Source organism: Odontesthes bonariensis, chromosome 5, assembly GCF_027942865.1.
Source record: "Odontesthes bonariensis isolate fOdoBon6 chromosome 5, fOdoBon6.hap1, whole genome shotgun sequence".
Classification (NCBI taxonomy): domain Eukaryota; kingdom Metazoa; phylum Chordata; class Actinopteri; order Atheriniformes; family Atherinopsidae; genus Odontesthes; species Odontesthes bonariensis.
In genome coordinates this window covers 21658876-21673194 of record NC_134510.1, presented here as the reverse complement: position 1 = coordinate 21673194, position 14319 = coordinate 21658876, and the positions used below count along the sequence as shown (strand labels likewise).

Here is a 14319-nt window from a genome sequence, read left to right as displayed (position 1 = left end):
CCTTGTTGTGACTTTCATTATAGGGGAGGGGAGGGAGCTAGGAGCGCTGACGGCTGAGGAAACATCTGGTGAGCCAGACAACCCCAAAAAGGAAGTTTCGAAATCTCCCGAAAGCAGGAGAGAGTCAAGATCCAGGATTGGGCAGGGTACTAGAAGGTCAAACTCTTGTTAGGGTGGAGATGTTCTATGTGTGAATTGGTTTGAGAGGCAACAATACCTAACGGTTCTGTTTTCAGTCACAATGAATACAATACAGTCAATAAATGTCACTTGAAAGCAGTCTCGGGGCTAAAAGCAAACAAACGTTACAGATCTGTGAAAGAAAATAATTCACATCACATGATGACAGACGGAGCCCAATTCATGTAGGTCCATCTTGTAAGTAGCTCTGTTCCGTGAAGCATTTTCCCTTCTTATAAGAAAAAAAAAAGTCCTAAATTGTAACTTCAATAAGGAAGCTAAGGGTTATTTTTGTCAGTTATATCGAGAACCAGCTCTTTCAATTTTTGGCCTCTGCTTCTTCAGAAACAGGAGTCCTGAGGAGTGAGACTCTGACAGATCGAGAAGGAATTTTCAGATGTATAATGAATCCTGTACCTTTTAAACATTTTGACCGAATAGTTAGACTAAACACCAAATGTTGATAAAAGGGCTTCATTTCACAAATTTCTCAATCGTCAATCAATTCATCATTTGGTTAAGTAACTAGCACAGTTTCCAAAACCTCAACACATTAATAGAAGTTGTAATTCCTAAACATTTTGCATTTGAATACCCTACATTTAAGTTGACATTTTGCATTTCAAGCCCATATTTAGTGTACAAGTATTACTTATGTGTTTGATACAATGTTTTTGATAGATAAAATAACAGAAATTGTGTCAGCGTCCAGATATTTCCTAAGACTAGTAACTATAGTCGAGATACCGGCTATTTCTATAACAAAGGTGTAACAAAGCCTCTCATAGCGAAATGTTACGTTGGCTCTCATCGAACATGACAAGTTTAATAAAGATTTCCAACATGTCCAGCTCTTACTGAATGATGTTTGTAATCTGCTTAGTGAGAGGGACCGATGTGATCCTACAGTATTGATCAAGGTAAAGCAAGCACTTTAATTCTCAATATGAACACTTGATCTATTATCATTAGATCTTTTCCCCCTCTGTCAGCAGTGGGATGCTCGACTGGGTCCAAGTTAAAGTCACTCACTTGTACTGCTGCTCCATACTGCTGACACAGCAAACTGTGGAATGAGAAAAGACCCTCGTCTCTAAAGAGCTGTTTCTCTCATGTGAAATCCAGTCACATCGGTCTTCTGTGTTCTGTTCTTTTGATGTACAAGTTTGGGGAAATTTGCCCACAAACAGAATAGAGTACAAGCTATCTTTAATCAAAAAAGCAGGTCTCCTTAAAATGATTGTAAGGTTTTTGGGAATACAGAACTAGTCACTGGTTTTTATGGTTCTGCTTTGGAGCATCACTAAGGACCTAAAAAAAATTAAGATTCCTTTGTGAGACAAGGCTAGGAGGACAAATCTAGCTTTAATGTGTTACCACTGACCCAGTTTCTCAAGTAAATGAATTACAAAGTGAGAGTGCCTGAAGCCAGACTTGTTAGTGAACTTGCTCTAATACTCCTCTGTGTAAGCAGGGACTGCCACGACAACCTTGGGAGGCGCACTGCTACCGTAGGCCTGCAGCGTTGAAAAAGAAATATAAAAAAAAGTGATGAAACTCTTCCGAGCCTGTTACAGAATCCCCCCACCTTCTAAAACATTCCCCGTCCAGCACTTCAACAGCTGAGAGACATTAAACACCAGAAAACGATAGCACTGCTGTGTCGGGATAATGAAAGTGTAATGGCTTTTCTGCATCACTGTATTTTACAAGAACAAAATAAAATATCCCATAGAGAGAGATGGGAACCCTGCTCGCTTTGATTTAGAAATGGGTGCTACTTTCAAGGGGGACAGGAGCTTGACTTCAAAGGGGAAGTCATGCCATTCCACAGCGTATGACCACTGCTGTTTTCTGCTATTCTTAGATTCCTAAGACCTTCCTGACCATCTGGAATGACCATTCATCTCTCACAAACCCAGAATTATTCATTTTCATACTTCTTCATCACGTTTTTTCTGCAAGTGTATTACCATTTGGCAAGTGATAGTCAAGTATAGTTTGGCATCGAAGGCTGATATTGTCTAATATAACAGATCTGTGGTAAACCCTCTTGTTGTCAAGATTATACTGAAATGCTTTGTCCACTCTGCGGATACTTGGATGCTTTAGAGCTTTGTGGTGTCAGTGAATTGTATTGTATATTTTAAGTGCTTCAGCTAATCGGTCCACCCATTGAATTGCATTGAAATATATTGAACTACTTGAATAATATCACATGCTGGATTAATGCAACACGAGACGAGTCCTACAGAGAGCTCAGTCAAGACAAAAGTAACATATGTTGTATTTTTTGAAGAAATGGCTGCAATATTGCATATCTGTCAGTGGGAACAACTGGGATTAGCCCTTTATTTGAAGAAAAGACAGGAGACAGGTGTTTTCAATCAATGTAATGACAGTGTAGTGTGAGAGGGCACCATGTTGTATTTGAAGAACATAGATACATCAAAGGCTGATCTTTACAACACGCCTTTGCATACACAAAGGGAATTTCTGAGGACCCTATAGGAAGAAAAGAGTCGTGATTCTCATCTGGATGGAAAAGGTTACAAAACCACATCTTAAAAGTTTAGACTCCACCAGTTCCATGTAAGACTGTGTACAAATGGAGGAAATTCAAGACCATTGTTAGCCTACCCACTACCCAGGAGGGGCTGACCAATAAAGATCACTCCCAGAAGCGTGGCATGTAATAGTCTGCAAGGTCAGAAGGGAGCCCAGGGTAAAGTATGAGAAGCAAAAGACCTCTCACACCGATTAATGTCAATGTTTATGAAGCCACCATAAGAATTTAACAATGTTCTGTATGGGCCGATCGATACCATCAAGAAATGTTTGGTTGCACAGTCCCACAAGTTGTAGCAGCTTGTTTATGTGGTCCTCAGTTAAAAAGAAAATGAGACAGAAGTACGATAATGACCTCTAACCAAATCTCAAGATGTTTCTATCGGTTTAAAGCAATACAATGTAACTTCTCAAAAAGCCCACTATGGAGCTCCCCCTACAGGCTTGGAGGTAATGTACGGTTACACTGTCGTAAATACAACACCCTTTCACTTTCACGTTTCACGTTTGTTGACGAACCGGCGAGGAGTCAGAAGGTGCAAGCTATGTCGACCGAGAAGGTAAGAGTAATCAAATGTACCTGGGAGCGTGAGAGGGGTCTATTTGTTTTTGCGGTAGGTGTGCCAGAAAGCAAGTCGAAGTACTTCCGCTCAGCTCCCGGGTCGCTACCGGGCCGGTCCAGCAAATTTACATAGCGCAGTTTTTCCAACTCAGACCCCCGAAGGGCATAGGAGACAGGCCAATCGTAATACTGTATTAAAACTCATTCTAGCCGCCCAATTTTTTTCAAGCTGTTATTTTAAGGTAGAAATGTTACATATTATTTCTTTAAATTAAGAGAAAGCATCAGAAGGTTCTGAAATATGTATTCCTTTGGTTCAATCTGCCCTGGTTTAGGGGTAAGTTGATCCGAGTCAGTGGGTGCGTTGCAGCATCTGGGGGTAAACTGTTATTCATCACATACTGTAGATTCTGATGTAGAAGATAACTTCTGAGCACATTAAAGATTAAATTAAGGAACATTAAAACTTTGAGAATAACGTTGTTAAAATCCACTACGCTCTTCAACTGTTTTTCTACCACGACACAAACAACTTTCTTTTCAACCTTTCATTTAGAATATCCTTTGCTCTGTTGAAGCCATTGTAGCTAAAATAATTCCTCTAGTATTGTGATAATGAGATGCTGAAAAGCCATTTTCTTACTATAAAAGCGAGTTTTGCTTTTAAATGAATGGGAGACAGAAAGCAGGGCTCGGTCTAAGCAATTCTGGCTGGTTATTAGCATGTACAGAGTATCATTTTAAGCAAATCATTAACGTTTCAAGATTAACAGTAACAGTGAAACTTTGGATTTCATCCATCCATCCATCCATTATCTTCCGCTGGTCCGGGGATCGGGTCGCGGGGGCAGCAGCTTGAGCAAAGAGACCCAGACGTCCCTGTCCCCGGCCACTTCCTCCAGCTCTTCTGGGGGGACCCCGAGGCGTTCCCAGGCCAGCCGAGAGACATAGTCTCTCCAACGTGTCCTGGGTCTTCCCCGGGGCCTCCTCCCAGTGGGACGGGCCCGGAACACCTCACCGGGGAGGCGTCCAGGAGGCATTCTCACCAGATGCCCGAGCCACCTCATCTGACTCCTCTCGATGCGGAGGAGCAGCGGTTCTACTCCGAGCCCCTCCCGGATGACCGAGCTTCTCACCCTATCTCTAAGGGAGAGCCCAGCCACCCTGCGGAGGAAACTCATTTCGGCCGCTTGTATTCGCGATCTCGTTCTTTCGGTCACTACCCACAGCTCGTGACCATAGGTGAGGGTAGGAACATAGATTGACCGGTAAATCGAGAGCTTCGCCTTCTGGCTCAGCTCCTTCTTCACCACGACGGGCCGATGCAGAGCCCGCATCACTGCAGACGCCGCACCGATCCGTCTGTCAATCTCCTGTTCCATTCGTCCCTCACTCGTGAACAAGACCCCGAGATACTTGAACTCCTCCACTTGGGGAAGGATCTCATTCCCGACCCGGAGAGAGCATTCCACCCTTTTCCGGCCGAAGACCATGGTCTCAGATTTGGAGGTGCTGATGGTCATCCCAGCCGCTTCACACTCGGCTGCGAACCGCTCCAGTGAGAGCTGAAGGTCACGGCCTGACGACGCCAACAGAACCAAATCGTCCGCAAAAAGCAGAGACCCGACTCTGAGGTCGCCAAACCGGACCCCCTCAACGCCCTGGCTGCGCCTAGAAATTCTGTCCATAAAAATTATGAACAGAATCGGTGACAAAGGGCAGCCCTGACGGAGTCCAACCCTCACAGGAAACATGTCCGACTTACTGCCGGCAATGCGGACCAAACTCTGACACCGGTCATACAGGGACCGAACAGCCCATATCAAGGAGTCCGGCACTCCATACTCCCGGAGCACCCCCCACAAGAGTCCCCGAGGGACACGGTCGAACGCCTTCTCCAAGTCCACAAAACACATGTAGACCGGTTGGGCGAACTCCCATGCACCCTCCAGGATCCTGCGGAGGGTATAGAGCTGGTCCACTGTTCCACGGCCAGGACGAAAACCACACTGCACCTCCTGGATCCGAGATTCGACTATCCGGCGGATCCTCCTCTCCAGTACCCCCGAAAAGACCTTACCAGGGAGGCTGAGGAGTGTGATCCCCCTATAGTTGGAACACACCCTCCGGTCCCCCTTTTTAAAGAGGGGGACCACCACCCCGATCTGCCAGTCCAGAGGCACTGCCCCCGATGTCCACGCGATGCTGCAGAGACGTGTCAACCAAGACAGCCCCACAACATCCAGAGCCCTGAGGAACTCAGGACGGACCTCATCCACTCCCGGGGCCTTGCCACCGAGGAGTTTTTTGACCACCTCGGCAACCTCAGCCCCAGAAATGGGAGGTCCCACGTCCGAGCTCCCCAACTCTGCTTCCTCATCGGAAGGCGTGTCGGTAGGATTGAGGAGGCCCTCGAAGTATTCCCCCCACCGACTCACGACGTCCCTAGTTGAAGTCAGCAGAGCCCCGCCCTCACCATACACGGTGTTGACGGTGCACCGCTTCCCCCCCCTGAGCCGCCGGATGGTGGACCAGAATCTCCTCGAGGCCGTCCGGAAATCGTTCTCCATGGCCTCCCCGAACTCCTCCCAAGCCCGAGTTTTTGCCTCAGCAACCGCCGAGGCTGCGTTCCGCTTGGCCTGTCGGTACCCATCAGCTGCTTCCAGAGTCCCACTGGCCAAAAAGGCCCGATAGGACTCCTTCTTCAGCTTGACGGCCTCCCTCACCACTGGGGTCCACCAGCGGGTTCGGGGATTGCCGCCACGACAGGCACCGACCACCTTGCGGCCACAGCTCCGGTCGGCCGCCTCAACAATGGAGGCACGGAACATGGCCCATTCGGGCTCAATGTCCCCCACCTCCCCCGGGACATGGTTGAAGCTCTGGATTTCATGGTTTATATTTAATATCTATCGATCTAATAGCAGCATGTGGTGTTCTCACTGACCTTAGCTGGTTGCCTGAATTTGTTACCACTGGCCACTTGTCTCAGTGTGTGTTTAAGTTAAAGTGGCACTGAGCAGATTTAGAGAATCACTGCATAGAAAAATTACTCCATAAATCTTGTCGCCCATGTTTTTATTTTCTGATCTTTGTTTTGTCAGCTGTAGTTTTTAATTTTCGGGTTTGCCTCCTTTCAACCAGCCTTCCACTGAGTCCAGCAGCAGATCAGGAAGTTTTCTCCTCACAGCTTGTTTATTACCAGTGTGAGTGCAGTGTATGATTGTGATGAAGCCATTATAACTTCAATGTAGTGAGACACATTCAGGGTTTCCAGGATTGGCAGAGGCTGTTGGTTATAATGTACCAGTAGCATGGACTTTTGAAACAACAATAGTTACCACTTCAGTAGCCATAAACATAAATGTGCTGCACTGCCGACACAATTTAGTATTTTGGAAACTGTCATACTGGACCACATTTTGATGTGGTGGCAGTTTTGTAAACTGGATTTCCAAGCCCTTCAATTCTGAATGCTTTCCCTTTTCAAACCTCAAAACTTATTACTATTGAGTAACATTGTGTGTTTTAATTTATTTTACTGTCCATATGAATATGCCCTTAGTTACCCTCTAGGCATGATGGTCGCACTGTTATTCACTGTAGGGTTACAATCTATGGCAAGTCTGACAATTCAAGATAAGATGCCAAGATAACCTACTACACGTCTCATTTTCAGGGGATACTCTGTAGTGATGAGTGTTAAATGTGACATTGACCTCTTCTGGTCACAAAAAGCCATTACATTTGCTCAGGCAGATGAGTTTCTTGTTTCTGTTTAAGTTAGAGTATGGGGGGGTAAAATGTCTTCTTTTACTTTTCCTAGTTAGAGCTTTGTTGATGCTCCAGCTTGATTCTTGATATCAAAATAACTTTAAATGTGACATGATCCAGTAAACAAGGCAGAATAAGCCCAATAACAGCTGGACTGTCTTTTCAAGGGTTATTGGGCAAAGTTTATGTCAAAATCTCTAAAAACAACAACCTTTGAACGCTTTTCTTTATGCACCTCTTACAAACACAATGTAGGCGGCAAATGTGAAGGCATGATACTGTACTTTTTCTTGGTAAGATTTTCCAGTATTAACATGAACTTGTGAGGGTTGACGAAAAATCTCTGAGTGTGACTAAATAGAGCCAAATACATTTTTTTTAATGAATATGAATAGACTTTTAGGTGAAATCCATCTGGTGTACACATGTAGCACTTTCATTTTCTTTGCTTAAATGTATTTGTCAGAGACTTTGGCCAAACATAATCTTCAGTCATCTTTATTATCACAAATATCAATCTTAAAAATAAGAACAACATATAATACAAAGATTTCACAGGGAAATTGTACAAATATATATTGTGATGCTTGCTGTATGACAAAAGGTTAAACTTAGATGTTATTTCCACTGTACATGAATGGAATATGAAAACATGACGTAGATGAGAGTAATTCCAAAGTTATATAAAGTGTCCTTGTTCTTAGTTGAGGTAAGGTCATGTTAAGTTCATCAGAACTACAAAAGAATGAAGCAAAAAGTAAAATAAATAACGCCAATAGCAGTGATAAACATTGTCTATAAACACATAGCTACCATTGATTTCAAATATGTCACAAAAAGAAGATTGGATTTCTCTTGAATTTCTATAAAACTATTAATGTCACTCTTTTTGTGGGAAGGAAAGAAACTTAGGGAAATGTTTTATTTCTCTAAATACACAAGCAGTTAAGATTAAATCAATTCAACTGGAGTTTGACTGAAGAACCTGTCATGACTTGATGATGTATCGAAGTTGTAATCCATAAACAAGGTTTACATGTATAAAAGAAAGGCAAACGTTCGCTTGATTCATCCACAGAGAAACAAACCAGGGGAAGTGAGTATTTTTGTCCCTTCACTTTGTCCATTAAAAGGGGAGTCTGCCTTTCTTTTTTTCTTTTTTTCAAAAGCATACAAACTCACATCAAGTTCCCTTTATGTTCCTTTTTGGACATCCCAGAATATTTCCAAGTGGACGGATCAGTAACATTATTGCCACTTGTAAGAGTGCTGTTTCATCTTGTCTTTATTGTCATGAATCACTGTTGATTTTCTTCACAATATCCGCTCTTGACTTAAGGCGATTAGTAAAAATCTCTCCATCCATCCATCCATCCATCCATCCATCCATCCTTCCACCCTGCCCCCCAATAAGTTAACTGACTCATTTGAAAGTCTTAAGGTTGTAGTAATTCTGCAGAGTTTGCACAGGTATGTATTGATGCCTTAGCCATTACCTTTGTGTCCTGTTGTCTGTTAGGTTGTTAATTCCCCAGGTGGTATTGTTCCTGCATTTATTGTAGCCACTTCAACTTGTGTGCATGAATGGAGAACTTGTCTCCCACTCTTCTTCACCTGAGTTCTTGCTGCTGTGGCACACAAGGAGGCAGCTGAGGTGGGATAGGCGCTTGCTGTGTTGTGCTGAAATGAATGGCTAAGTCAGGAGCAAAGTGTTGCAAGATTGCTGAGAGAATGGAGGGAAGCATTTATTTCACTGGTACTGAGTGAATTCAGTGCTGGTAAGCATTTTATAAATGGATGTATAAGCCATGTCTCCTCCTTATGTATTGAGGCGGTGTTTTCTCTTGGCTTTATGCGCATACAGGAAGTACATAGTGTGCCCAGTGGTGATGAATAAAACAGAAATAATAACTAGGATGCCAAAGTGTTCTGGTTGTGGAGCGGAGATCACCATGATGAAGTGAAGAAGGTCCATTAGGTAGTTCATAGAGCTCTGCACCCCATTAACCACTCCTCTCTCTGACTCAGAGATGGTCTCCTGCAGAAGCTGTGTCACAGTCAAGTCGAAGGACCACAAGCCTAAAAAACAGTTGTCACTTTTTTACTCACTTTTCTACCACGCCCTCTGATGGAAAGATTTTATATCTATCATATACATGTAAGGGTTATTTTGTTCAGAAAATCCCTTTTATCTTATATTGCTATATTGCCAAATAGAATTTCAGTGTCTATGTGGGTAAGGATAATATCCTAAACAAAATTCAGTCAGCTCTCGGTTTTCATATACTCACCAATGCGTGCTGTGATGACACCCAAGAACAGCAGAATAATGGAGATGTATGATTCTGGTGCTGTTCCAGAGGGCACATTATCAAAAAGCACAGTGTTGTTTGTCCAGTGAATGGAGGAGCGGTCAGGAAGCAGTGGCTGATTTCTCCCCCCTGTCAGAGGATAGGCGTGTTTTTGCTTTTGGGTTGCCATCTCTCCAGGCTCAGCAGAGGAATTGGAGGCAAGGTAGGGTATCAGCAAGCTAAGATCCATAGGGCTGCCAGGAGCAAACACAGAACACACACAGAGCAACAAGCAGCCCAGGTGGAGGCAGCTTGAGATGATGCCTGTGTTAACTAGGCCATAGGTCTTCCTGAGTCTGGTGAACATCATGGTACCCACCAACCCTGTGATAGCTGACACACCCATAAGCAGACTAAGGAGAGAGCCACTTATGCCCTGTGTATATGCATAGCCGGTAGTGATGCAGTCAAACCCCAGGACTGTAGTGTAGAGAAAGGCCAGACCCATTCCTGCCAGAAAAACAGGCTGCCGATAGTAGGCCCTCCAGCCATCTCTACATGTGCTCACCAGCCAGCGAAACTTCCGGAAACACAGCGGCAAGTTGGTGATTTCTTTTATATGCACACTTGAGTTGCAGTTTCCCTCTGGCAGAGATTGAGGTTGCACAGCACTGCCTCCCCCTAATGAATAAGAGGAATGAAATCCATCATTTCAGTTCATCAATTCTAGAGGCTTAGTCCTCAGCCTGCTTCCTGCACCATTTCTGCTCCATGTCAAACCTTACTTCATCTGTCAAGTACAGTCCATCTACTCTAATGTACGTGAGCTGCAACCTAAATGCCAACCACGTGAACTGTGGCACACACTGAGGATTGTATGTCACAATAATGAATGCTTTCATGGAAACTTTACTTTAATCATTCTATATGTATACCTGCAGTGCAATTTAAGTGATTGTTTAGCTTTGTCTAGTATACAGTTAATCAAACTAAAGCACTTATTAAGTCCATTGAAGAAGATGCCTTCAGGCTAATACCAGAATTTTGAACTCAACAAATGCTTCTTATCTTGTTTTTAAAAAAAGAGATATGATACTATGTGAAATTGTCACATGAAAATCATTTGGCCCATATTTCACCGCTGTACGTCGTCACCTTTGATTGGACCGACTGTTTCACTGAACTACAGAAGCACGATTTTCAAAATTTAAACCTAAAGGGATTCAGTTCGACCTCTTTTTCACTGATCTTTCAAAGAGGAACATTGTAATCAAAGTGGGGAAAGAGCAGAGCTAACGTTTTCACTTTGCATGTGTGGGACTCCATGATGATGCTGCTGCACTTTAGACACACTTTCTATTGATCTTATTGTAACTTCTCCTTGTTAACTTCTCCCCAACCCAGAAATAGTATACAAAAGTCCCAGCGACCAGTCCATACCTTGTGGCCTTCTCCTCTCTGTCCTCTCCAGGTATGCCTGGTCATTGCCCTCAGTTGTTGGTGGTTTGACTGAAAGAGCAGGGACGATGCGATACACCCGCGACAAGAAGAAGAACTCCACAATGAGTGACACAAGGTTCCACCCCAGGATGAAGCCACAGCCAACCACATTGGAGGCCAGGGTCATGACCTGTCCCACTGCTAGTGGGGCCAGGATGTTAGTCACCTGATCTATCCGCCTCATGGTTGCATTCATTCCTTTTGTTAGGGTCAAATACAGGTTTAAATACAGAGGTTAAAGTGTGTCCACTAATGAACTTTCAGCAAAAGCAGAAGCTTAGCGATGATTAACAGTTCCTTTAATTCAAGCAGCGTGCAACAGACGTGGAATATAGTCCATTGTGTGCTTCAACAGACCAAATCTCCTTACCAGCTAGGTGACCTCGATTGTAGCCTGTGATCACCACAATCCAGTCCCTCTGAATGGCAATGGTCAGCGCTGTGCTTGCAAGATTTGCCACATCTGCCAGGACGATCACCACCGTATAACAAACCACCTTGTGTGAGTTTTGCGATGCAACATGTTACTATGACAGCACAGAGTAGCCACAAGCTCAGAAGCAGAGACAAAAGGGACACAGGACAGAGGGAACGACCACAGCAATAACGTCTCTCTGTGATGATGATTGATTATTGATACTCCTGTATACAGATCAGCATTGTACTAAGTCTGGATCATATATCATATAATCATAATGACTATTGGCATGTATTAGCCGATGTGTAGTGTCTACTCACAGTAAGCCATCCATCCCAGATCTGTTCAATCCTTTGTTTATACGAGAACACCAACATGAGCACAATGCTACATACAGTCACTGAGGTGTTCTGAATGAAAAGAGATGCATGTGCAACTAAAATAGAAGATGGGAGAAATTGTTTCAGACTTTCAAACATACAAAGTTAGGTGAAAGTGTCAGTGGCTCTTAACCTTGTGCCTGCTGTCCTGCCGTTTGAGTTTAGCTGTCAAATCAAGGACTGATGGAAACTTGAGACATGGGGTGAATGGAATTTACCACCCAGTTGGACAGGAAACCAGCAAATTTCTTGGCCCAAGATTGAAATCCACTGATCTGTATCACTGCCATCTTTATGATAGAATGCATGCTAAAATTTCCAAATGATTGTGAAATTGTCCCACATACCTTTATTCCTCGGATTGCGATCAACCCAGTCTCCTATCAAAGCCCCAAGTAGCAGCACTGACCCCGCCACCACCAATCCAAATACCGCAGTCAGCAACAGGTTATGGCCATAGAGCTCAATCAAGAACACAGAGATTGCAAAGTGCCACATGCGGTCACCCTGTTTCATGCAAAATTAAAGGTCATTATGTGTTCCTTGGAAAGATGATGCCAGAATGTTTTCACACAGTTTACACATAATAAGACTGCCATGCAGTTCTGCTATCTTAACGACAAATCTACAACTTCCACAAATTTGTTTCTGCAGGAAATGTTTCTTACCCACATTGACAATGCTCCACTGACATAGATAAGAAACTTTGGACCTTTGAGGTAGATGAGAGCTGAACCTTTCGAAGAAATGGATGAGAATCAAATAAGCTCAATCCACACATGGTGCAAACACATTGCAAAAATTCCATCTGAATTTAAAGTGGAGTTCACCTGGTATGCTCTTTGCTTTATCAGCTCTTGAATCCCTGATGTCATCAGACTCAAATTCGACCACAGACCCACCACAGTGGGAGTTGTCCTCTCGCTGGGACATTGCCTAAAGGAGGACTGTATGTCAAAAATATTTACTTGTTGCACACTTGTCCTGTTGTCAGTCTTTCATTACCATAAGTATCAGGAAAAAAAAGGGAATGTTTGGAAAGACAGTTGAATTTAGTTATTTCCCCCTAAGATTGCAGATGGCAACCTTGTGTAGACCATCTGTAAGCTCCCTGGTTATTTACTCACTAACATACTAGAAAGTACCAACAATCGACATGTGACCGTGTTTACACATTTTGTCCTTGCCTATGGAATATAAATTCTCTATTAATTTGGAACACGGTGTCCTTTTGAACTCAACAAACTGCTGTAACATCTCCAACATATATATAATAAATAATGGCTGCAGTGGGTCAAGTCAGACTTTGATGTAGAAAAAGAGTTTTACTGTCATTATGTCAATAGATATGTATATATGTAGCATTAGCATGTTACCTTTAACTGATAACAATTGAAGTGGTCATAAGTGAGTGCAGGGTCATTTGTCACCTTTTGGATGTTACGCTCAGTCCTTGCTGTTGTTCCTCTGTGATGTATCTTGTGCCATGTATCCTACATTAGGATGCTCATCTTTCCTGAGAGCTGGAATTCAAGCTGTAGTAGTTTGAAGGGCTTAATAACATCACAGTGTTGAAGTGCACCATTGTATGAAAGTGCCAGAAAAGCAGAACAAGCAGAGAGACAACAAAGGCAGCCAGCATATTCCAAAGCACGTGACACTCTCGGGACAATATCACTGTCCGCACACAAAAAAAGGACAACTGCGTAACTGCGTATGACTCAAAATACACACACACACACGCACACATGGCTGGCGAGCACATGCATGCACCCTCTGTCACACATGTACATAACTACTGCTTCCACACCCTGTTGACATGTAAAAAAATTACACAAAGGATGCTTCATGCAACACTGGGTCTCTTACACTTGCATGTAGCAGAGAGCGGAGAGAAGATTGCTATTGCCATGACTTGGCAAAAGCTGTTTTTTGTGAATGTTATCCGCAAGATAATGTGTGAGATTAATACATGACTTGGCTATTAAAAAGAGTAATGCTACACACATCAGCTCTTGTGGAAGCAGCAAATAACTGCAAACCATTCAGAAAAGCCATCCATCATGCTTCATCTGTTCTCCTTCAAAACATCAACACAGGAAATGAACTTTTGTCTATCTTTTATTCAAATAATAACACAAATGCGGGTTCCAGCAGTAAGCCGTTTTTTTTTTTCTTTTTGTCAAGAATATTACCTGCACTGATGTGATCTGGTTGACAGTGTCCGCATTTCCCTCACCTGCGCAAATCAATGCGTGAGTACTGAGACAAAATGAATGTTTTCACTTGAAGAGCAACTGAAATTACAGCTGCCACACTGATATACTTATAATAATGTCTAATATTCTATTGTAGGTGATGAGAGGTTTTTTAGTAACACAATGTGCAAAAGATGAATAAAATGTTGAAATAAGAAATAAAAACTTTGGCTTTTGGTTACCTAATGAATACATATTAACAGGGAATTATAAACCAATAGGCTAATTCTGGCAACCCTAACCGCCTATATGTGACGGAGGTTAAGGTTTTCTTTCATAATTCCCACATGTCAAAATTCACTTGCAAATTGATTTTGATTGTGCTTGCTGATTATTCAGGAAGACCATGAATTTGTAGAGAGCCACTGATACAATAGAAAAAGACAGA

At 43.1% G+C, this 14319-nt stretch overlaps 1 protein-coding gene across 1 annotated transcript; it reads right to left on the bottom strand.

Moving 5' to 3' along the window:
- Positions 1-8903: 8903 nt before the first annotated feature.
- LOC142380583 (ferroportin) lies at positions 8904-12606 on the bottom strand. The gene is made up of 8 exons (XM_075466494.1): positions 12504-12606; positions 12306-12409; positions 12021-12180; positions 11614-11729; positions 11246-11372; positions 10816-11073; positions 9376-10056; positions 8904-9163 (listed from the first exon to the last, which is right to left on the bottom strand). Exons 1-8 carry the CDS (start codon positions 12604-12606, stop codon positions 8904-8906), a joined length of 1809 nt encoding a protein of 602 aa, XP_075322609.1.
- Between the last annotated feature and the right edge of the window lie 1713 nt (positions 12607-14319).